The sequence below is a fragment of the Cornus florida genome, unplaced genomic scaffold (assembly GCF_030987335.1).
Source record: "Cornus florida cultivar Cherokee Brave unplaced genomic scaffold, ASM3098733v1 CherokeeBrave_3.0.0_Hap2_Chr02, whole genome shotgun sequence".
Lineage (NCBI taxonomy): Eukaryota > Viridiplantae > Streptophyta > Magnoliopsida > Cornales > Cornaceae > Cornus > Cornus florida.
In genome coordinates this window covers 68,170,963-68,195,712 of record NW_026775572.1, presented here as the reverse complement: position 1 = coordinate 68,195,712, position 24,750 = coordinate 68,170,963, and the positions used below count along the sequence as shown (strand labels likewise).

Below are 24,750 nucleotides of genomic sequence, written 5' to 3'. Positions count from 1 at the left end.
CTTTATACACTTATTCTTTATTCTGAATATGGTCACTTTTGTAATATAACAAATATAAGTTGTCATCTATTAAATTATCCCCAAAAAAGACATGTTTATATTATGTGTTTCGAATAGTAAATGCGCTTGCACCCAAATCGGCAATGAGTTCGGACACCGGGTAATGTGTTTGGCGTGACAACAGATCAATGATCAAGTTGTAAGTTCGGACACCGGATGAAGTGCCTTCTAATGCAAAAGTTTAAGATGTTAGGGAGCATTGGATACTAGTCCATACATGTCTAACTCCTTTCTCCCACAATTTCGGACACCGAGTAATGTGTTTAACGTAATAACGGATCAATGATCAAGTTGAAAGTTGTAATGAGTTGGATGACATGTCTTCTAATGCAAAAACTTAAGATGTTAGGTGATATTGAATACTTATTCATACATGTCTAACTACTTTTTTCGTTGTGAGATAAATCCTTTTAACATTATGTCATTTCACTTTAATACCGTTCACCATGGCTCTATATCCAATTCTTTTTTAAAAACATAACTCTACTATTATTAGATAAATGTGTGATCAGACCTTATATATCAAAGCTTAAATATATAGTCCTCAAGTCTAGTTTTTCATTTTTAATTTTAATTTTAATTGTTTGTAGCACAAAAACAAGAAGACAGAGAATTAGGAGACAAAACAAGAGTCCACAAACAGAGCCTTGCTAAAAAAATTGTTTGGTTGAAATCCATTTGGAGAAGATTAAGTGACCGATATTGGACTCAGTGTTTGGATCTTGAGATTACACCAATCGACGGTCCTGGACAGTGTGAGTTTATTTTGTCTAAATGGGGTTATTTTACTTCATTTTTTAAAAAATAATACTTATTTTTACTAAATATGAGGTTAGTCTTTTTAAGCGGTGAAGTCCATATATGCACAAATTTATAACTTGGGTAGTGTTTTTTACCGCAAGAGGTATATGCACTGTATCCATGATATAAGATTGCTTTTTGGACTTAATCTAACAAAAGAATAATAATAATAATGTAACAAAAATATAATATAATCATAGAGTTGTATGCACAATTATTTATAGTAAACTTAAATAATTCAATATGCTTATTAGTGCATATCTAATAACCCCTACGTGATGTCCTGTATATAATTAGTTCACCTTCATTTGTATTAATATAAATTATTACTATTATTTTCTTTTCTTTTTTCTTTACTAACTTGTCGAAGGACAATACTCCACAACACTAATGTGAATTAATAATAAATAGACACATCCTTATTAATTATAAAATTAAAAAATAATACTCGTAAGTATGGTCTAGTTAATAAAACACTCAGCTCCTCGAGTGAGTATGTTTGACTCCCCCTCCCCCTAGTTCGCCATTAAAAAAAATGTACCTTATCATTTCTGATATAGTAATTAAATATGTACCTCACTATTTCTAATTTGATAATTAAAAATGACTATGGTTTGTATTGTTTCTGAATGCACTACCTTTTTATATGCACAACATATGTTTCTTTTACAAGCGAAAAAAGCTATCAAGTAGTCCTCACAAGTCATGCAAGTTTTGGTTGTTTTTAAAAGCAGTTAATTTTAAATTTGGTCGATGAATGAGAAAACGAAGGGCCATGTAACTTAGTGGTATCTCCTCACCTTCTATAGTAGAAGGTCGAGAGTTCAAATCTCCATATGAGCCTAAATGTGAGTATGTTTCTTACCAAGAAAAAAAACGAGAGGGGAGGTATAATCAGAGTCAAACATTTATTAAGATTTTCACTATTTCAAACAGTATCAAGTTCAAACACAAGGAACTAAGGAAAATGTCAAAATGTACATCCCAAACTTCCCAACCAATAAGACCCATATTAAAAATGAATAAATAAATAAATAAAAATCTTTACTTGAAAAGGAAAAAAATAATTCTTTACCCAAGAAAAAAAAAAAAAAGAAAAAAAAAATTATTTACCAATCAACATATTTCAGTGCCTTCCGTGTATCAAATAGCTCTGCAACTCCTACAAGAATTGTGCCAACATTGTATGCGACATGTCTATAAGCCACCCTTTCCTTTCATTTAGCCTGACCAAGGTTACTTTTATCTCTCTTGCATGTAAAAGGTCTTGTCAGTTCTCGCGCAACACCTGCACCGGGCTTCTTTCGCCTTGGAGGAACAGGATCGACCAAAGGACCCGACCAATTTTGAACTGGTTCTTTTGAATATGTGAATGAAGAGGAACTAAACGGGATATCAGGAGGAATAAGGGCAGGATCGATATGATGTGAAGCACCCAAGGGGACACCAAGTCCTCCATCCTGGTGAGGTGGAGGAAACTTCTCGCTCTTGCTTTTTGCATTTGCGTGGGTGATTAGACGCCGCCGCTGCATTAGAGATAAATATGTACAAAGCAAAGTTGATATGTTTAGGTAGATTTCCCAAGTACCAAAAATCAGAATATCAGAGAATGACAACAAAGGAGATTTTGCAAGTTTCACGACTCAAAATCAGATATAGTATTAATTTGGAAACAGGTGTGGTTACGCATTCATTGAGAAATGAACAAGCTTTGATTCTGCTGCCATACAATGACAAACTAATACAGCACAAATTAAAAATATTTCAGTGTTTTTTGCTCCATGTATCCGACAGACAGTCACCTCTCCTGAACTTCATACAATTTTTAACATGTTTTAGCTAGAGAACAGAAGATGCATGGATTGATCTCACTTTTTTGAACACGCATAAGATCATCTAATCACTACTCAATATCAAGGTACTCAGTAATGGTGTTGGGGTGGGGTGGGGTTGAGGGAATATGATACAACAAAAGAAAGTAAAAACTGCACAAGTTAATACATAAATCAGACAACTCACACAACCCGTCTATCATTTATTGTTTTAATTTTCTAGCGTTTCAAACTCCATTTCAGATTTAGAAAGTTCAAGTCTGTTTTACTATGCATAAACTACAACAAAAATACCATTAAAAAAAAAAAAAAAATCAGTCAAATTAAGCAACTATTGCAATATTTTGCACAAAACACGTCAGACCTAGAACCTTTCTGCTCCAAATTTCATTTAGATTCCTGTTCTTACATCACCACCGTCTATTGAGGTCATAACTTGGGAATTGATCAAAAAGTCTATTGCAGTTGTATTTGATTGCAAACAATTTGCACAAAATATATAAGACCTAAAAATTACTTGGTCCAATTTTCGTTTAGATTTCTGTTTTTCTTACATCAATACCAATGAAGGTCATAAATTGGGAATTGATCATAAACATCCATTTCAATTGGATTTGATAGCAAATATTTTGCACAAAACATATAAGAGCTAGAAATTACTTGCTCCAAATTTCTTTTAGATTTCTGTTCTAATATCACTGTCAATAAAGGTCATATTGGGAATTGATCAAAAGTGCCCATTGCAATTGTATTTGACAATCAAATTCCAAACATGGTTTCAAAATCTCCATCTCGAAACAAAATTCCGTGAGCTCATATCAACTTGTGTTTCCAGCTTGTGCATTTCCATTTATTTTTCTATAATAAGTTATCTTAATAAGCATAAACATCTAGAACGTTATGTGACGGAGCTACCTTAGGCTTCCCTCAAATTTTCTGTGTTTATATTTTCTATATATTGAATATTAAAATTGTAAAGCACACAATTCTCTTATTTGTTTGCTATAATCTAATTATCACTTTGCTTTTGATTTGGGGAACCTAAGTGAAAATAGTCCAAGTTCAAATACAAAGACAAGTTTCATTCCTCAATTTTTAATTATTGCATGCAAGGACTTTCTAGGTTTGTTGAATCTTAACTAATTTCACTTATTATTAATTGTAAGAGGGAATGAAGGATATACTACAATGCATGCGCATTTGAATTTGTTTGGTTTTGTATAATTGTGCTATTTAAGTTTTCCTCTAATTAAAACAACTTCGATCAGTAAGTTGTTTTACGCGTGTTTATCCGAGGACTTTCAAGGGAAGGTTCAGTCTTGGTGGGAGGAAGCGAATTTCACAGGCTCTGCTAGTTATATGTTAGCTAGAAAGTTTCAGTTTCTTAAAAATGAGTTAAAGAGGCGGAGTAAAGAAGAGTTTGGGAATCTTGAATGGAAGAAGAATAGAGTTCTTGCTGATATTGCTGAGCTCGATCGTCTTGATGAGGTGGGACAGAGTGGGGAATCATTACGCTCTAAAAGAGCCTCTTCCCAAGCGGTTTTTGCTGAGATAGCTCTTCTGAAGGAGATTTCGTGGCGCCAAAAGTCTCGGGCTTTGTGGTTAAAAGATGGAGATCGTAATACAAATTTCTTTCATAGACTTGCTAACGGTCACAGAAGATGTAATCACATCGGGCGTATCCAGGTCAATGGTTCTTAGTTGTGGAGGGAGGACGAGGTGCGCGGGGGGATCGTTTCTTTTTATCAATAGCTTTACACTGAGACTTTGGTTTGGAGACCTACTCTTGATGGTCTTCCTTTTAATTCTATTTCTGCGTTGGATAGTGATAGGATTGAGATTCCATTCACGGAGGAGGAAGTGCTTAAGGCACTTTCTAGTTGTAACGGGGACAAAGCTCAAGGACCAGATGGGTTTACCATGCGGTTTCTTAAGGAGAGTTGGGAGGTGGTGAGAGCTGAGGTGATGGGCACCTTTCAGGATTTTTATTCTCATGGCACATTTGAGAAATCACTAAACGCCTCTCTTCATTGCTCTCATTCCCAAGAAGGGCAGTGCCTCTGATATTAAGGACTTTTGGCCAATTAGCTTAATTGGATGTTTATATAAGCTTATTACTAAGGTTCTTGTCTCTAGGATGAGTATTGTTTTGGATGGTCTCATTTCAGAATCACAGAATGCTTTAGTTGGTGGGAGGCAGATTTTGGATTCTGTTCTTATCGCAGGAGAATGTATTGACTCTAGAATAAAAAGTAGGGTTCCTGGCGTTCTGTGTAAGCTTGATATCGAGAAAGCTTATGATCATGTTAACTAGAAATTTGTTCTGTATCTGCTTAGGAGGATGGGGTTTCGTGACAGGTGGATAAAATGGATTGAAACTTGTATCTCGTCAGTTATGTTTTCTGTGCTCTTGAATGGTTCACTTGCGGGTCTTTTTGCTAGCTCGCGTGGTCTGTGACAAGGAGATCCATTGTCGTTTTTTCTTTTCCTTATTGTCATGGAAGGTCTGAGCAGATTAATGAGAAAAGCGGAAGATTTGGGTTACATCAGGGGGTTCAGTGTTGGCAGAGATGTTGAACATCAAATGCAGATCTCCCATTTGTTGTTCGCGGATGATACTTTGGTTTTTTGTGATGCTGAAGTTTCTCAACTCAGATATCTAAGGTGCATTCTTGCTTGCTTTCAAGCGGTTTCTGGGTTAAAGATTAATGTTGGAAAGAGTGTGCTTGCCCAGTGGGGGATGTTCTAGATATTTCCTCCTTAGCTGCTATATTAGGGTGTGGAGTTGGTGTTTTTCCTCTTACTTACTTAGGATTGCCTTTGGGAGTCTCTTCTACACGAGTTGGGAATTGGGATCCAGTGATTAGTAGGTATGAAAAAAGATTAACAGGATGCAAAAGGCAGTATTTATCTAAGGGGGCGAAGTCACAATTATTAAGAGCACTCTCTCATCCCTTCCTACCTACTTTTTATCTTTGTTTCAAATCCCATACTCTGTGGCTAAAAGGATTGAAAAAATTCAGAGGGACTTTCTCTGGGGTGGAAGGGGAGAGGAATTTAAGTATCATCTTGTTAATTGGGTTCTTGTCTGACAACTGTTGAGGTTAGGCGGGCTAGGGATTCATAAAATCGCTCCTTTTAATCGTGCTCTCTTGGGAAAATGGTTATAGAGATTTGGAAAAGAACGCCATTGTCAAAGGAGAATAGTTGTCTTGTGTCGTTTTGGTGAGTGGAGTATGGGCTGGTCATCTCTTCCAGTCACTATTACGGGAGGCATTGCTGTGTGGAAATTCATTCGGAAGGGTTGGGATGTTTTAGCCACACACATTAGATTCAAAGTTCGTGATGGCAGACATGTCCGTTTTTGGGAGGATCTTTGGTGCGGAGATCAGTTGTTGTCTCACTCCTTTCCTAGACTTTACAGTATTGCAACCAATAAGCATGTCTACGCGATTGATTGTTACCAACTTGATAACAATGGAGTTACGTGGAATGTGCGGTTTAGGCGCCTTTTTCAGGATAGGGAAATGGAGGAAGCTTGTGTTTTTTTGGATACGTTGTATAGGCAGAAGGATATTGGCAGAGGGTGTGATGATATTTTGTGGGTTCCTTTAGCTCATAGTAGGTATGGTGTCCGATCCATGTTCTTGTATTTGTCCAATTTCGTTGGTCACGAGTTTCCTTGGAAGTCTGTTTGGCGTTCTAAAGCTCCTCTTCGAATCGCATTCTTCGTTTGGACTACCATATTGGGAAAGATTTTGACATTGGACAATTTGAGAAAGAGAGGCAACATCATTGTTAATTGGTGGTGTTTATGTAAAGCTGATAGTGAATTCGTGGATCATATTCTTTTGCATTGTCCTGTGGCATATGATTGTTGGAGTTTTATTTTTTGCATGTTTAGCGTTTTTTGGGTAATGCCTAAGCACTCCTCACAGTTGATTAACACTTGGAGAAGGTGCCCTGTTAAAGAACAAGCTCGTGATTATTGGAGGATTGTTCCACATTGTGTTTGGTGGTGTTTGTGGCGTGAGAGAAATAACAGATCCTTTGAAGGAAAAGAATCGTATTTAGCTAATTTAAAAATTCATATTCTTCGTTCTTTATTTGTTATGTAAGAGGAAATGCATGCTCCTCGGTTGATGATTTCTTTGATCTTTTGGATTCTATTGGTCCTTAGATCTTTTTTCTTCTTGTATTAGGGACGCGTTCCCCTTTTGAACGCTTTTCTAATATATTTTTACTTATCAAAAAAAATCATATCGTGCCCACTCACCTACCTCTTGCATTATCAAAATTACAGGAGAGGTAATTCATAAATTGTTCATAATCTGAAAGGAGGGACAAAGATAACGGTTCTTAATCGAAACAAAGACACAGAACTGTTGCGTAAGTTGTTCATGAAGTCCAACTGTTTTCTGATTTTCTGAGTTTGGACTGGTGTAAATTTCTGTCTCCACAAACGTATACACGTATATATTGTGTGTGTGTGTGTGTGTGTGTGTTGTTGAGGGGTGTTATTTCATTGGATGGTATTGGTTGATGAGTGGCTCGAGGTCAGCCATACTGTCTAAATGTCAGATTTAGGCATTAATGAGGGCCTAATAATAAATATAAATTTGATTAATAGAATTTTTTGATAACGTGGTAATAAAAGTTGAATTGAAAATAATGTGAAACCTTCCGCAAAGGTTAAATTGGATTTAGCAAAGGAAGCATATTTACTATTCGTAATATTATTATTTAGTTTATGTATTACATGATTTGTTAAATTAAATTGTCTTAATTATAGTTACCATTATAATTGTGTCACTAATTTGCATCGTATGTATTGTCAACTGGCTAGGTTGTTGTATACTAGACTTTCCAAGTTTGCCCCCCTTTTTCCCACTAATTCAAGTAGTTGGAGTGATGGATCGTTGGTAGATGATTCATTTTGTTTAGAGCTTTAATTAGTTAGAGGTTATCATTTTATTATTTGATTAGAGATTGTATTGACGTTTCTCATGCAACAACAAAAGTCGTTAATGTTTTGTTTTTATTTTTTTGGTAGCTACAGGTAACATTCTAATTTGTTATTGTCCTGAACCTTATGGCAATTGATATAAATTACAAATGAAACGTTGATCTTTAAATGCTTGGGATAAAATTTTATCTTTTGATATGGATAATTTATCGAGTCATGCCCTAAACTTGGGTGAAAGACAACATGCCTCGATCTCAAATTTGGGGTGCGTAACAGTTTGGTATCAAAGCTTCGGTTTTGAGAATTATTGTGGATTGTTGTAAGTTATCTAGAGGCTAGGTTATGAGAAAAATGATACTGAAGCAGATATAATTCATAGTTTTTTTTTCCTAGTCAGTACTCACACTCCCCCTCCAAGGGGGAATTGTTTGCACCTAGCAAGAATCGATCCTTTGACCTAATTCTTCATGAGGCACCAGAACCCAAGTCTTTTCCAACTAGTAGTTTAGTGTAAGAAAAGTTGGTAATGATAGAAATAAGTAATTTAGGCTTATGTAATAGGTCTATTTTGAATATAAGGTTTAGTTGACAGGTCATTTAGGAATTTTGGAGCATTAAAATTATATATTTAGCATATTATAGAAATCTATGAGATATTTGTATTATTGTGTGATGTTTGTGATCTTGTGTGCATGTAAAAACAAATAGTAAAAAAATGGGTGGTATTTGTGTTGATTTATTTTCTTAAATATTCGATTATACTTGTGGATAAATTTTCTGGATTGAATTAGAGCATGTTTGTAAGTATAGATATTGTGTGAGATCATGTAACAACAAAAGTTGTTAGTGTTTTTTTTTTTTTTTTTGGTAGCTACAGGTAATAGTTTAAGTTGTGCCTATCATAGCTGATATTAAAGTATGAATGAGTTGTTGATCCTTGATATGGATTATCTATGTAGTCATGCAATAAATTTGGGTGAAAGGTTGTCTTGGTCTCAAATTGGGGGCGTGACAATATTTTTGGCTAAATGTAACTAAAATTAAATCAGTAAGACATGATGGAAGCAATATGACAAACATACGTCAAGATTAGATTGAAGCTCCGCATTGGCTCCTGGAGCTGGAATTGCTCGAACAGCTCGTTCACGTGTGCGCACTTTCTTAACCTCATCACCCTGGGCCTTACCAGCAGCTCTTTGCCTGCACGGTGAGAAATTGTATTCTGGTTAAATAAAATGACAGGTTAATTCCGGACTATATGCATAAAGAAAGAAGTGCAAACAGAAAAGGTGAAACACAAGTTATTAAGAATGAAGGTAAAAACACATAAGATATGATGCACAAGCAATAAAAAATGGAAATAAAATACGCATCTGAACATGTGACCTATATATTCCATATGCAAAAGCAACCTGGGTGATATCCAATTTGTTCACAATTACAAAATATGAACTTCTTCATATTTTTCACTTAGACAACTAAAATATCTCCATCCAGAATGGAACCTAAGAGGATGGAATGGAACTTAAGCCATAATCATTTTCCCGAAATAATTAAAGAAACCGTATACGATAGATAATTTATATACTAATGATATACAATAAAAAAAAATTAGATATTTTAAATTAAAGGAGATCTACAACAAAGTATCTAAACTATGATTACACTCATTATCAAAGTCATGCAATCAGGTTTTGTTTTATTTCAACTTCCCAAGTATATAACACCAGAGGTAAGCAACTGATAAAATGAAAAGGTAATAGCCAATTAAACAGCACTCCAAATTCCAATATTAAATAGCAGTCTCTGTCGCTATATTAAAATAAAACAACTAAAATAAGCAATCTCAATTTCCTTTTTGATTTAATTAGCAACCTCTGTTGCTATGTTGAAAAAAAAAAAAAAAAAAAAAACTAAAATATGCATTGTTACATTCAATCACAACTAAAAATGTAAAAAGCATGAATTTCTAAAATATGCAAAATAGTGTAATGCACTTTCCCGTCTTCCCTCTAAATCCATCACATTAATGCACTTCCCATACTACCCACTCTCACGAAAACCATATTGTAATACCCCTCTTTCACCTCAAATAATCACACACAACTTAACTTGAAGTTTGAATAAAATTTATATGGTAAAATCATATTTCTGGAAATCGTTATACGGTTATACCATATTGATGAGGGAGTTGCAATGGAAGGGGGATTCATGAAATTTAACCTAAACAAAATCCTATATTTTCATGATTCTATCTTAACTGAAAAGTTATAAAATTACAAGTTTTACACATTTAAGGTGCCTTTGCAAAACTTCTGTAGCAAGTCTTAACTGAAAAATTAAAAACAGAAGCCTTAATACACAAGTAAAAAAAAAAAACAGTAAAGTAAAATAATCGATGTATACTTATCAAAAAAACAAGTAAAATAATCGATGTAATGATCCAATAAAGTATAAACACAGATCTCAGGTAACACCCACAAGTTCCTAAACACAGTACTTGCAGACAACCAGATTTTAAAATTTTGTACAATGCAAAGTTTAAAAAAGAATTTATCACCTTCGAGCCTCATCATCACGTCGTTTGGCATCTATCTCTTTTGTTGGAGGATATTGCGGGAGACTAGAAGGATCGCAAGCATATGGCTCTGTAGTGAAGAACTGCAAACAAAAGATAAAAAGAAAAAGGTGGAACAAAGTAAGGACCACTATCAAAGGATACGTCCAACAATAGGATTGCAAAAATTTTAGCAAGATTAATTTCATAACCAAAGAGAAGAAAAAGGTGGAACAAAGTAAAGACCACCATCAACAGGATACATCCAAGAATAGGATTGCAAAATTTTTAGCAAGATAAACTTCATAACCAAAGTGAGTATCCTCCACTAGATAAAAGATCAGTTCTGTGATCTCAAGCAGTAAAATGACACAGATTATTTAACATTATTTCAGTGGTCACTCAAAAACTAATGCATTCTAACTTTGGTTGGTACTGCTATAACATTTTTTTTTTTTTTTTTTTTTTTTTGGTAAGTAAGACAATTGTATAGAAGTGCTCAAAAGGGGAGCAAAGCCCAGTAGAACTATACAAGGCTAAAAAGGACCTCTAAACTTTCAAAGAGTCCAAAAAATCAACAATCTCCTATAAAGATGTATAATTTCTCCCTACAACCCAACAAAAAAAAAGTGGAGATAATAGAGAACTTAAGCATAGAAATAGGATTCTCCTTTCCTTCGAAGTTACCACTCATTACAAGAAAAGCTAGATACTGAGGATGGAGTAACTTGTGTCGTAGAAACAATTTCCCAGAAACAACAACATTATGACCTTGTATTTCATTCACTTAAGGTACATGTTAGCGCTCATTACAAAACTACAGAATGTTGACTTCAATATTTTTTTTCTTAGTTGTTGACATTGATATTTCCAAAACTGAAACACAAAAATTATTTGCAAAAACAACTTAAGAGGGGAACATAAATACTCATATAAAGTGATCAAAATCAGTTGTTCAGAGCGAGCCAAGAGAAACCTTATAGGAGAAGGAAGAGGAAAAAAGCTTTCCAACTCTGGTACCAGAGGTAACATTTCATGTAGCAAAGAAATTAAAGGACCAACATAAACATGACCAAAGTCCTGTTGTCAGAGCCTCAGACACACAGTGACATTGTCGGGTGACTCGGTACCCGTGCGTTTGTTTGTTGGTGACTCAGAACAATATGAGATATATCACTAACTCAATTTGATCCCAACAAAAATGGAAATCTTTTTTTTTTTCCTGGATACTCGCAGGCCAAGTGACTTACCCACTTGAGCCAAAAATTGGAAATCTTTCTCAAAACCAGATGGACTAGCAGACTACATATATTGAAATAATCTCCAGAACACTTCTCTCCAGTCTCTCCCTCTCCACTGAAATCTCATTATGATGCCCATTCTCAACTTCCCATCAGTATCATTTACAGCTTCCTAATTACTGTAATTAAACCCATTTTGGTTAATGTCTTCCAATTGCTTACAGTACACTTTAATTTTGATATAGTCAACATATATTTTCCCCATTTAAGAACATCCCCTATATCTAGAAACTCAACCTCATCTTTTTAAGTAAAACATTCAATTGAAACAGCCAATGCAACTAAGTAGTAAGTATCAAAGTCAATTCATTAATTTGGAATTCTTCTTTAGTGTCTTCAGAAAGCTTATGCAGATCTTCCATAATTTGTCTTCACAGACATTGAATTCCATTTTCTTTATTTGTCAGTCTTTCAATCACATTCAACTCTATTGTGCTGCTCAAATGATCATATATGACAAGTAACAGTTGAAAACATTTCAACCACCCAAAAAAATTTAGAAAATTATCTCAAATTAGTGGAAGTACGACATAAGAACAAGCATAACAACAGTAAGATCAAGGGCCATATAAACAAAAAAAAAAAGCAACAAAAAGACTGTAAACTAAAAGAAGATACAAAATGGTCACTGTATATATGAAGAATTACTTCACTTCTTAATGCATCAGTTGCAGTCTGACGTTCAGCTGGGTCCATTGCAAGAAGAGTTTCAATTAGAGGCAATGATGATGACGGGAAATCTTTGAACGTCTCCAAAATGCATCGCTTGTAAGGCTCCCGGGGCTTGAATAAGGTTGCATTAGGCAACTTGGATTTTTTCCAATATTCATCAGAAGGCGAGCCGCATAGCTTGTATATCTTATGTAATTGTTCTACCTTAATGACGGAAAAAAATATCTGTTAATAGTGGAAAAAGCTAGAATATGTTCCATAATTGCAAAAACAAGTACAAAGCTTAAAGAAACAAACAAAAAATCTGTATAATATGCCAGATGTCACACAATAAATGCAACTTATACCATCAATTGATAAAAAAATAAATAAATAAATAAACTAAGGATTAGAATGCTCAAAGAAAGTTAAGCCGTGACATGCAGATAATAACCAATTTAATGGTGAGAGATTTACTCATGAAATCAAACCATGACAGAGATACTGAAAGACTAGTGCTTGTCACACCACCAATGTGGGGTACTAGAAGGAAAGAGTGGAGATTAGGACAAAACTTTGGCCTTTTTTTTTTTTTTTTTTTGCAGAAAGTGGCTTTCTCTAAACTTTAATACATATTCATGAGCATGTCTGTTATGAAGACACTCTTACTGAATTATACCATTGTTAGATTGAGATCGACCTCTATGGAATGGGTGCAGGAATTTTCGCATTTCAGCAAGGTAGGGACCATGATCTCCAGTACATATATGTGTATATATATACACACCAAGACCACCACACAACTCACAGGTAGCTTGGCGTATTTAGCAAACTGTATTCTATTTCTATTTTAGCACTATTTTAATACTATTAATGGATCCGAGTGCATGGATTCTAGGATGACTAATGATGTTCCAGGAGTTCTCTATAAATTCTTTTAAAATGGGATTGTTGATATATCAACTAAGAGGATCAGGTAAATTAATCCTCATAAATCATTTCATATGCATATGAGTAGTGACAGGCTCGTGCTTACTGGGCAATTTGAATAAATTGTTGTGGGGTTCACTTGTGTGGTTCTAAATATTATCGGACTGGTGAAAAAAACAACCAAGCTGGGACCATAAACATGGTTATGCATAGAAGGCTAGAATGCTGAAAACCACAAGAGGGTGAGACTTGGTGCAACAGTAAGGTTGCTCCATTGTGACCTAAAGGCCAGGGGTTTGAATAACGGAAATAGCCTCTTCACATGCAGGGTAAGGCTGCATACATCTGATCCTCCCCAAACCCCGCATTGGCGGGAGCCTTGTGAACTGGGCTAGCCCTTTATACATGACATCCAACAAAGATTGCATCTAACTAAAACAACAAAAAAAACAGACTTCTAAATTTGAAAAACAAGGAACACCAATGATGCAACAAAAATATATCTAGAATGCATAGCAACAAAAAGACCCAATACAGATTGTTAAAGTGACTATACTTGAGTAACACGTTTTTTTTCTAATTAGACTGATGGATTGTTACCATATTTGTCTTTGACTTTCTTTGAAGTCTTTCCTTAGCAGTGCTAACAAACATAGAATTCGTTCCATTCGCTCCAATTGAGGGTTCCATACTGTTCCAAAGCCACGCATAACCTTACAATTTTCAGTTTCCCAATCATCATACCCTTTATAAGTTTTAGATGGAGGATCGTTTTTTATGTATTTTAGTTTCCTTTGAGCCCCTAAGGATATCCTCACGGCTTGAGCCCATAACAAGTAATTTGTATTACTCGGTTTATCAGTAGTAATTTGCAGCCCAACATGATCAGTAATTGCAGCAGAAGTTGATTTGATTTCACTAGGTTCTGATAGAGTTGGAACAAATACAAAAAAGCGAAGTTGAGGAGAGAAGCACTAAAGCACCCAAGGCCAAACAGAACACAGTACAGCTAATCAACAGTTAAGAACTTTGAGAGGTGGCCATCAATCACGAGTTGGGCCCCTGAATTGGAACAATCAAATTTTGACTCCAGGAGGAATGGACGAGTGAGATTGCATATAGTTGAAACCTATAGGGGACACCATCAAGAAGTTTGTGGATTAAAATGGTCAGCCTCAGGCCAGCAGTTAGCGAGTGGGGGAAATGACAATCTAATTCCCCGACACAGTGGCTGCACAGGCTCAAAGGCCACACAACTGCCGTGAAAGCCCTTGCTTGGTGCCCATTCCAGGGTAACTTGCTGGCCCTCTGGTGGAGGAGTAGGTGACCGGTGCATAAAGTTTTGGAACACCAACAATGGAGCATGCTTGAATTCAGTTGACGCAGGCTCGCAAGTGTGAGCTGCTTAGTTCTCATAGTTTTACTCAGAATCAGCTCACTCTTTGGAAATAGCCGTCAATGGTGAAGGTAGCAGAGCTTACTGGTCATACATTCGGAATTCTTTTCATGGCTCAGAGCCCATATGGATGTACAGTTGCATCTGCAGCAGGGGACGAAACACTGAGATTTTGGAATGCTTTTGGGACTCCTGAAGTGGAAAAAGCTGCACCAAAGGCAAACTTGGAGCCATTTGTTCACTTAAACTGGATTCATTGAATGCCATGGAAAAGAAAATGGATGGATGCATACACAAGATGGCCAGCTTTGGTAAAACCGACACATAGCTGTTGGCTTAAACAATTCTGAAGTGGCAAAACTGACACATAGCTGTTGGCTTAAACAATTCTGAAGTCCAGCTTTGGGATTCTAGACAGTTTAATTATTTTGAGAGGCGGCCATCAATCACAAGTTGGGTCTCCAAATATGGTAACAATCCATCAGTCTAATTAGGAAAAACTTATTACTCAAGTATAGTAACTTTAACACAGATAAATCACTATCACCTCTCCCTTTTCATGCCAATGCCAAAACTTCAGATTTATGGAAGATACAGCATGAACCGTGATAGAAATTGAAAATTTATGTGTTGAGTACTAATACAAGTCTAGATGTCAAATACCTAGACTTTTCTCCCTTTCTTTATTGATAAAAATAGATCTTTGATTTATATTATTATGGAGTCATATATTGTGGTCAAAATGCCATTATTGAATATAATGAGAAAGTTCTCTTGTGCATAGTTAGATTGTATATATATATAGAGAAATCTGAAAAACACAAAAATATTGCAATTTAGCAGTATTCTTTTTCTCTCCTATACATCTCTCTTTTACCCTTTTGTCAAAACCGTATCAAAAAGCGGGAGGAATAATAGAAATATGATGTTATATTAAGAGAGAGATGCATTTAAAATTTTACAGCATTTTGAGCCTTATAATATTATAAAGACTTGTTATTCATGCTTTAAATATCATGTTTTTATATTTTTTTGTTGGACAGTATCATAAAAACATGACATATATTTTTGTTGGACAGTAGTATGCTTGGGTATTTTCTTATATATTCTTACTTATCACAAATAAAATAAAAAATAATTAAAAAAAAAGTATTATGCTTTGGTATGTTTCTCGTGTTTGAGATGTGCAGGCAGCGGAGCATAATTTGAAGTTGATCAAGATCAAGATAAATGAGCAATAGTATTGAGTCTTTTATTTCCTTGTACAATGTAAGGGTCATAGGCTTTTCAAAGTATTATAGCACAGGTAAGTAAGACCTTGCTTGACTAAGATTTGATGTTAAAAAATATTTTTATAAACTTTTTTAAAAATTAGTGCTTTCAAAATTAAATTTTATGAGGAATATAGTGTGTCGATGGATAGTCAAAAAATAAAGTGCACTCCAAAATGCTTGATTGATAGGAGGATATATCGGACTTTCCAGAAAATATATATTGAACTCCAGTAAGCAACCGAAGGCTCGATCAATTGAGGGGACTCAAGTAGGTGTCGATTGATGGCTCAACCGATCGAACCCTCCAGACTTTTATTTTTGGTGACTCTCTCCAATCAGATTTTTGGAATAATTCAACTACCGTATAGCATGGGTCTTCTATATATAATATAGTCAATGTAATGTACAAGAGAGAATCTCTAAGCTTTTTTTTTTTTTTTTTTTGATAAGTAAAAATATATTAGAAAAACATTCAAAAGGGGAACGCATCCCTAATACAAGAGAAAAGATCTAAGGACCAATAGAATCCAAGAGATCAAAGAAATCATCAATCGAGGAGCATGTACTTCCTCTAACATAAAAGAATAAAGAACGAAGAATATGAATTTTTAAATTAGCTAAGGACGATTCTTTTCCTTCAAAGGATCTGTTATTTCTCTCACGCCACAAACACCACCAGACACAATGAGAAACAATCTTCCAATAAGCACGAGCTTGTTTCTTAACAGGACAGCTTTTCCAAGCGTTAATCAACTGAGAGAAGTGCTTAGGCATTACCCAAAAAATGCCGAAAATAAAACTCCAACAACCAAACGCCACAGGACAATGCAAAAGAATGTGATCCACGGATTCAATCCTTTAAAAATATGAACAGAGACAATCCTTTGTATCAAGGATTTTAAATAAAGTTAAAAATATATGTAATTGAGAGTTTTAAGCCAAGGAGATCATCAGAATAAACCACAAAGAGGAAGTCAATCGATCAAACAAAGAGCAAAAGGATTGAACAAGTCATGGAGAAGCAGATTGCTTATAGACAGAGTGGACAACCTGGAGCCTTAAGTGAAGAGTTAGGATTATCCAGGTTTTCCAAGTAAAAAATATTATCTCTGATCTTTTTTTATTTTTCTATGTTTATGTGATTGTGTGGATAAAGTTCAATATAGAATTACATAATTTCAAACCATAATCAATGGTAAGTTATAAATTAATATCCATAAGACCTATTCACCCCCTTCTAGCTTTGAATCAACATGCATATTTTGACATATCAGAGCCTTGGGTAACTGTCGTTATATTCCACAACATTATTTGTCAATTTTGTGACAAAAAAGGCGGAGAAAAAGGAAAAGTAATATTTAGGGAAGATATTCTATATTTAATATGCTTGATTTGATTGACAATTGAAAATTTGATATGATATACTTGAGGGGTAGCATATATTTTATTTGATTTGGTCGATGCCAAAACAGTTTGATATGCTTATAATGCATGGGCGTAGCTTGTTTCTTTATTTGATTTGTAGGTTTATTTTGTAGTTGTTTCTATTGTAATTGTTCAATTTATTATGTTTCTCATGAAATTGCCAAAAGGGAAGAACCTTAGGTAAATAGGACTTAAGTTGGCAAAATTTGTACAAAACAAAAGTCTATAATTTTGATTTTATTTTCAAAGTTAGTTGAGTTACGTCTATCCAATGGTGAATTGGAGATTCCAAAGTTTCATAAGGGGGTAAAGGTAAATTCAACTATCAAATTGAGTATCATTAATCATATTAGGGTTTTATGATATACTTATATACATGTTTTAATCTTTAAAATTAAGTTTTTGAATGCATAAAGAGTTTTTATCATAAAACCTAAGTGTTCCAAGTACAAGGGGAGTTTGAGCAAAATAAGGACCAATCGTGCCTTACTAGACTAGGTTCAAACCATCGAACTTAAGTTGGATCAATCGAAAGTGTGTAAGGTGTAAGACAATTTCCAAGAAGATTTTAAACTCTCAAAACCCTATACATTTTAACCTCCAAAGGCTAAATAAACACTCCTGTGGTTTCAATTATATATATAAGCATACACCAAGCACACTTATAGAGAGGCATACTGGGAGAGTTATGAGTGCTCTAGCAATCAAATTGCTATAATTTTTTTTCTTTCATTCGCCATTAAAGCATTTAAATTGTGAGTGTCTTTGAGTGTTGATCATCTATAATCTAGTGTAAGGAGTTCACACAGTTCATTCCAAAGAAGGAAGAGCAGATCTCATGAGAAGTGGATTAGTTCGTCGACAACAACAGTATTCGAGGAAGAACAATTGGTCCAAGTCTGGATCAGAGGTAATTTTGGTGGCAATAGGGTGCAACATTTGAGTGTATTGGATAAACAACTCTCTGGAATTGATTTTCTGAAGACTTTAACAGGTCTACTGGTGCAGAAAATAGTGTATCGGTGCATAACTCTCTATTTTGCTTGAAAAATCAAAAAATCAACTTGAAGCCTTGTCCAAAATATTCAAAAACCTTCTCAAAACACTTTTGAGTTAAAAAATAAAACTTTAAACCTTTGTTGAGTATCCACATACTCACACATTGGACTATGTGAATCCTCAGAACATTGACAAGTGCACATCTCTTACATGTCATAGCTCAACCTTTGACATTTTTACAAGGACACAAACATGACTCAAAAACAAAAATACAACTGGATCACTAGTTTCAAGAACAAATTTGCCAACTTTAGATGATATCCAACTAAATAAGCTAAAGGGAAAAGTTGCATAGAGATAAATAACAAAGAAATAAGGAGATTTGGGTGCAAGTACAATTGCTTGACACGTCAAATCCCTAAAGGAGCAAGTTGATCCCTAATTTGTGTTACATGAGCAAGACAGACAAAAAGACTCCTAACCACCTGCTTTTCAATTGTATAATGGCACAAGGAGTAGGATTACACCAAGGATCAGTGTTAATTCATACCTATTAACGATAGTATTAGATGAAATGGCAAAGGATATCCAAGAAAATATTCCATGTTGTATGTTGTTTGCTGATAATAGTTTTATTAGATAGTTCTAAGGAAGCCGTAACTGGAGAGTGAGTCTGGTATATTGTGGGATAGGCATATCCCCTTAAGATTGAAAGGGAAGTTTTATCGCATAAAGTGAGTGTGGCATAAATGCGAATGTTGAGATGGATTCACAGTAAGACTAGAAAAGAGAATTAGAAATGACCAAATTCGGGAGATGGTGGAGTAGCACAAATTGGAGATAAAATGAGAGAGAACCGGTTAAGATGGTTTGGACATGTGCAAAGAAGACCTTTAAATGCGCCAGTTAGAATGAGTGATATAGCCCGAATTGAGGGTAATACTAGGGGAAGAGGAAGGCCAAAATTAACTTGGGTAAAGTTAGCAAAGAAGGATATGATAGCATCTGGTATTGAGACTATAGCCTTAGATAGAGTAGAATGGAAACATAAGATTCATGTAGCCGACCCCAAGTAGTTGGGAAAAAGGCTTCTTCTTGTTGCTGTTCTAAGGAAGCCTTAGAAACAAAGTTAGAAACATGGAGAAAGTCTTTAGATGTAAAAGGCCTAAAAATTAGTAAAATACTAAAACTAAAACAGAATAATGGAATGTAAATTTGATAAAGTAGCAGAAGATAACAACATAAATATTACTGTTCAAGACCAAAGAGTTACTCAAAATAACTAATATCACAAAAAGATGAAGAGATATATGGTTTGTAGTAAGTAGGATTGGAGCAGGGTGGACAAAATGGAGGCAAGCTAGTTTTATCCTACATGGCAGACAAATATCTAATAAATTAAAATGAAAATTTTATAGGATGGTTATTAGGATAGCTGTATGTATGGAACAGAGTGGGGCATTGAAAAAAGAACAAGAGTAACACCTTCAAGTAGCAAAAATGATGATGTTAAGATGGATGATAGGAGTGACCAGAAGAGATAAGATTAGTAATGAACGAGTGAGTTGAACTTGTGGAAGAACAAAAAAGACACAAATTAATGATAAAACTTGAGAAAGCAGACTTAGGTGGTACAATCATATCCAACGTAGATCCAAGATGCAATAGTTAGAAAAGGAATAGCTATTTGTGTTAAGAAAAATAAAATTGAAGAGAGACATTGAATACGAACACACAAATATAGCGTGGTTCGGCCACTACAGCCTACATCCACAGTACACAAATCCCAAAGGGCTAAGTCTCTTTCATTAAATTTCTCTTGATTTTGTTTTCAAAAAACACCTCTATTTATAGGTGAAATAATACAAACATGTGAAACATGAAAAATATATTGATGAAAAGATTCCTAAAATCAATCCCATAAATTACTCCTATCAATATTCTATCAAAGGCTTAAATCACTCCCATATTGATGATATTCTCTAACACTTCCCCTCAAGTTGGTATACGGAGATTTTAACTCAAGTGTACCAACTTGAAAATAAATACAAAGTTGTCTAGACAAATTGTTGTTGAATGAAGTATACGTAGGGTATGCAAGAGTGAAGAACACGATCCCAAACACTTCATCAGGATGTGGCAAATAACTAACAATATTGATATCCGAGATGAGTAGATCTGATCGCATAATTTCAAGCGAGAAGGGAGAGCCAAATGAGTCTAGAGTAGGGTATGATAAACCTACTCAAATACCGTGTCAAGAAACATAAAATTGAAGAGAGAAATTAAGCATATATATGGCAGTAAAAGAATAGGCATATATTTTTTAGTATATTCTATAGTTAAGAAGTTGATGCTTGAAAGTTATCATATTTCGTTGCCTGGGTGAGTTCCGCTCATTTGTGGACTTTTAAGAAACTTGTACAGATGGAGTTTAGCATGGGACTTTTGTATAATTCAAGAGTAAACAGGTTGTGCAGCTTGTGCCCCATCTGGCAACGTGTTTCTAATACAATTTACTTTAAAACAAAATGAAATGAGTTCTAGTACTTTGTTTACTGCATCCATCATTATATATCTAGCATGGCAAGTGGATCGTTCAATTGTTGAACTCTTTGTTGCTGCGCCTAAAGGTCTTCAACAACAAATCTACACACACAGTTGGATGTTACTAGTGAGGAGATAGAAGACCCATGGAGAAGCAGGTCACATAAAGAGTGGATTTGTCAATAGATCAGTAATTGGAATATCTGGTGTTCATCTTGCGTAAGTTTGAGGCAGGGGGACTAAGGGATTCTTGAGTTAGAGTCCGGTAACTTAGTCTAGAACCTCTTTCTCACATAATGGATTTCTAGCTCCCTAATTAAGTCAGCTGATTTTTCCTAGTTTAGATTTTTCAATGTAAAAGTCCTTGTTTTTTGTGTGTAATTGTTTTAATTCTAATGTATTATATTCTCAAATGCATCATTGACAATAGGGATAAACTGTCCTATTTGCCTGCTAATTAATTTGATTTTAAAATTGCAATAAAATAAGCTATTATTTAAGAATCTTTTAAAGTTGGTTAGCCCCTCTAGGTCTAGATTACAGCCTTACTCTACTCTAATCAGAGCCTAGGGTTCAGATTGATAGACTTCTCAGTTATGAATGTGTATCAATGCTAACACAATACAGAAACGATGCCATGAAGTCGTATGAATACATTTCAAGAAGGGTCTTACGAAATACTTAATCATTGTGCAAATTGCCTGTTTTAGTGCACATCAGTGTCAACTGTCAACAACAAATAGACCTACAAAAAAGGGGAAAAAATGTGTAACACAAAAATAGATCACTCATTTCTAAGGTATTTTGGTAGAACAACCTCCACCACTATGATATAATTCATCTACAAGTTCTTCTACTGTTCTACATTTTTATACCATTCAGTGTTCGGTTGTATCTTTCCCTTTTCTTTTATTTTGAATCTGGCAGTTCGACTCTATGGAGCAACAATAATAAGAAGAAGAAAGCAGTGACTACTGAGAATGCAACCTTACACTCAAGCCATCACTCGGTCTCCTACATTAATTCCATAATAGCAAATATAAATATATATATTCAAGTCTTGAAAACTCATAAATTTAATTAGAGAAGATAGTGCCACACAGATAAGCAGGAAACTGTTAAACCAGAAAAAGAATTGGATAGAAAATTGCCAATCACATAAAGTTTAACCCAGAATATTAGACCATAGAAGAAGTTAATTACCTCCGTACGGCCGGGCATGATAGGCTTCCCAGCCAATAATTCAGCTACAATACAACCTGCACTCCACAGGTCTATGCCTACGCCATAATCAGTAGCCCCAAGAAGAAGCTCTGGAGCTCGGTACCAGAGTGTGACGACCCGACTGGTCATTGGATGCTTGTCGCTAGGATTAAAAATGGTAGCCAACCCAAAGTCAGCTATCTTAAGTACACCCCCATTGTCAATAAGAAGATTTGATCCTTTAATGTCACGATGGAGGACACCGCGATTGTGACAATGCTCAAGTCCAGATAATAGCTGGTGCATGTAACACTTAACCTACAATAAAAAATTATAGTCAGCACACATATAAAGTTGACTATGCCACCAATGAAATATAGTAAGGCATGTAATACTAGTTATATTTTCAAGAGAAACTCGGCCTACCTGTGGCTCTGTAAACTTAATTTCTGGGCTAGCAGCGAGTCCAGCCAAATCATGCTCCATGTACTCAAACACCAGGTACAAACTACATGACATTCTTGAAGTAACCAAACCCTCCAGTTTTATAACATTGGGATGATCCAATCGCCTCAAAATGATAATTTCTCTAGCCATAAATCTCACACTTTCTGGTTCCAAATTATCAAATCGTACCTTCTTTAGCGCAACAATTTTACCTGTTACAGTATCTCTAGCTTTGTACACATTGCTATATGTTCCTTGCCCGATCTAAAACATACAAAGGTGCACATATCTATAAGACAGAACATATCATCAAAAGAACATAAATAAATGAATAATTAAAACAAACAATCCACCTTATCAATTTTTTCAAAACTATCAGCCCGTCGAGGAAGCCAACCATCGATTGCTTCCCCAACAACAGCAGAGAGCCAAGATGGCCATCCAGCAGCAACCCGTTCCCCATGCCTATGCTTCACCAGATTTCGCAGCTTCGGATTCGGCTTCGATCTTCTCCTCTCACCTTCAACCTTCTCCTCCTTCTGGGTCCCATCATTATTAACCTCACCATTATCATTATCAACCCTTGTTTCCCCAACCTCCAACACCTCTTTAGATTCAACACTCAAATTCTTATTCTTATTTTTCTTCTTCTCACTCTCAGCCTCTCTCCTCTCTTCCTTGGACTCGTGAACTATGCCAGACGAAACCTCTCGACCAAGAACACACCCCATTCGTTGAATTTACACTTCATTCCTCAACATATTTACACGATATTTTCTAATCATCAATGAATCTCTCTTAACACTCAATAAATCGATCAACAGTAATAGTACAACCACCTGCAAAAAGTCAATAGAAATCAACAAAATCTCATCATCTTCATCTGATCAACTATCGCTTCACAACTCAATTGATCGATCTCACACTAAAAATATAACACATAAATATACATATGCGTAACAATAAACATACACAAACATAAACCCTAATTCAGAAAGCGATAATTAGAGTGCTCCAAAATACACGGAAGCTAAAATGAGAGAGATAGTAGAACGTAGTGTGATACATGGAAATTGACCATTCAACAATGAGAGAGAGAGTTGAGTACTACAGTACTTGATTAAATCTGGGCGAAGAAAACAGTACAGTATATGAGAGAGAATTTAGAACCGTTTTGTTTCTCTATATCTTCTTCTCCTTACTTTCGAACAAAGAGGTATAAAGCAATCACGGCTATAAAAGTGCGTGATGTATATATATAGATTTAGATACAGAAATAGAGAGAGGTTGATTTCTGCAAGTCAAACCTTCGGTGTAATGTTGTAACTAGTAAGAAGCAACTTTTAAAATTGTGGAAAACTTCAATGGGTAGAAAGTTTTTGAAGTCTAGTTTAAATTCGGGAATAAAAGGGCAAAGTATAATAAACCACCTCGGCGCCACCATATGCCAAATCCTTTCAGGAAAACACGTGTAATAATTTATTAAATTTTTTACCAAAGAACCCTCCAATTATCCTAATAGTAAAAAAGTGGCTGTTAAGACCAAAATGCCCTCTATTTTATTTAAATCCTAATTCATCCATATTTAAAAAATTTATATTTCACAAACCGTACATCCAAAAATTACAAATAATATATGCTCGAAAAGCTTATGAAATAGGAATTCCAGAAATATAAAACTTGTGCAACAAACTGCCATAACCAGAGAGAAATACGTAATCTAAGAATCTGTTAGGAATTCCAGAAATATAAGATCTGTGCAACAAATCGCCAACAGATTCTTAGATTGCCTATTTCTCTCTGGTTACGACGGTTTATGGCACAAATCTTATATTTTTTGAATCTGTTTAATAAGCATTTCGTACATATATTATTTGTAATTTTTGAATGTACGGTTTGTAAGAAATACTCGAGATATTTGCAATAAAATTTTCAGAATTATTCATTTGCATATGGATCATAAAGCCCCAATAGAGACCAATTTTCATGAGATCGATATTATATTGTGTGTCAAGTATTTTCATTTTCTTATAGACTCATCATTTTAGAAAAAGTGATCACATTGCCTTAATATTCATATCCGACCCGTTAACCGAGTTATGAAATAACAAATTTAACCTTACTATTTAATGTTAAATTAAAAACTAAAAATTATTTTTTTAAATCACAAAAATACCCTTTAAAATTACAAAATATATGTTTTTGTGTGAGATGTGAGAGTTTTTGAGAGAATGGGTGAAGATTAAGATTAAAGGGTATTTTTGTAATTTTAAAAAAGTAGTTTTTAATTTTTAATTTTACATCAAATAGTAAGGTTAAAGTTGTCATTTTATAACCCGGTTAATGGGTCGGATACGGATC

The 24,750-nt window shown here is 34.8% G+C and overlaps 1 protein-coding gene across 3 annotated transcripts; it reads right to left on the bottom strand.

The window, feature by feature from the left end:
- Positions 1-1,752: 1,752 nt before the first annotated feature.
- Positions 1,753-23,790, bottom strand: LOC132295234 (probable serine/threonine-protein kinase At1g54610). 3 transcript variants are annotated; one of them, XM_059793411.1, is made up of 8 exons: positions 23,697-23,790; positions 22,743-23,228; positions 22,369-22,653; positions 21,943-22,260; positions 12,166-12,393; positions 10,220-10,320; positions 8,742-8,859; positions 1,753-2,387 (listed from the first exon to the last, which is right to left on the bottom strand). In XM_059793411.1, the coding sequence occupies exons 2-8, from the start codon at positions 23,118-23,120 to the stop codon at positions 2,079-2,081; spliced, it is 1,737 nt and encodes a 578-aa protein (XP_059649394.1). In that variant the 5' UTR covers positions 23,121-23,228; positions 23,697-23,790; the 3' UTR covers positions 1,753-2,078. The 3 variants fall into 3 exon arrangements, with proteins under 3 accessions (XP_059649394.1, XP_059649391.1, XP_059649393.1); XM_059793408.1 differs by lacking the exon at positions 23,697-23,790 and adding an exon at positions 23,506-23,690; XM_059793410.1 differs by lacking the exon at positions 23,697-23,790 and adding an exon at positions 23,560-23,690.
- Positions 23,791-24,750: the final 960 nt, after the last annotated feature.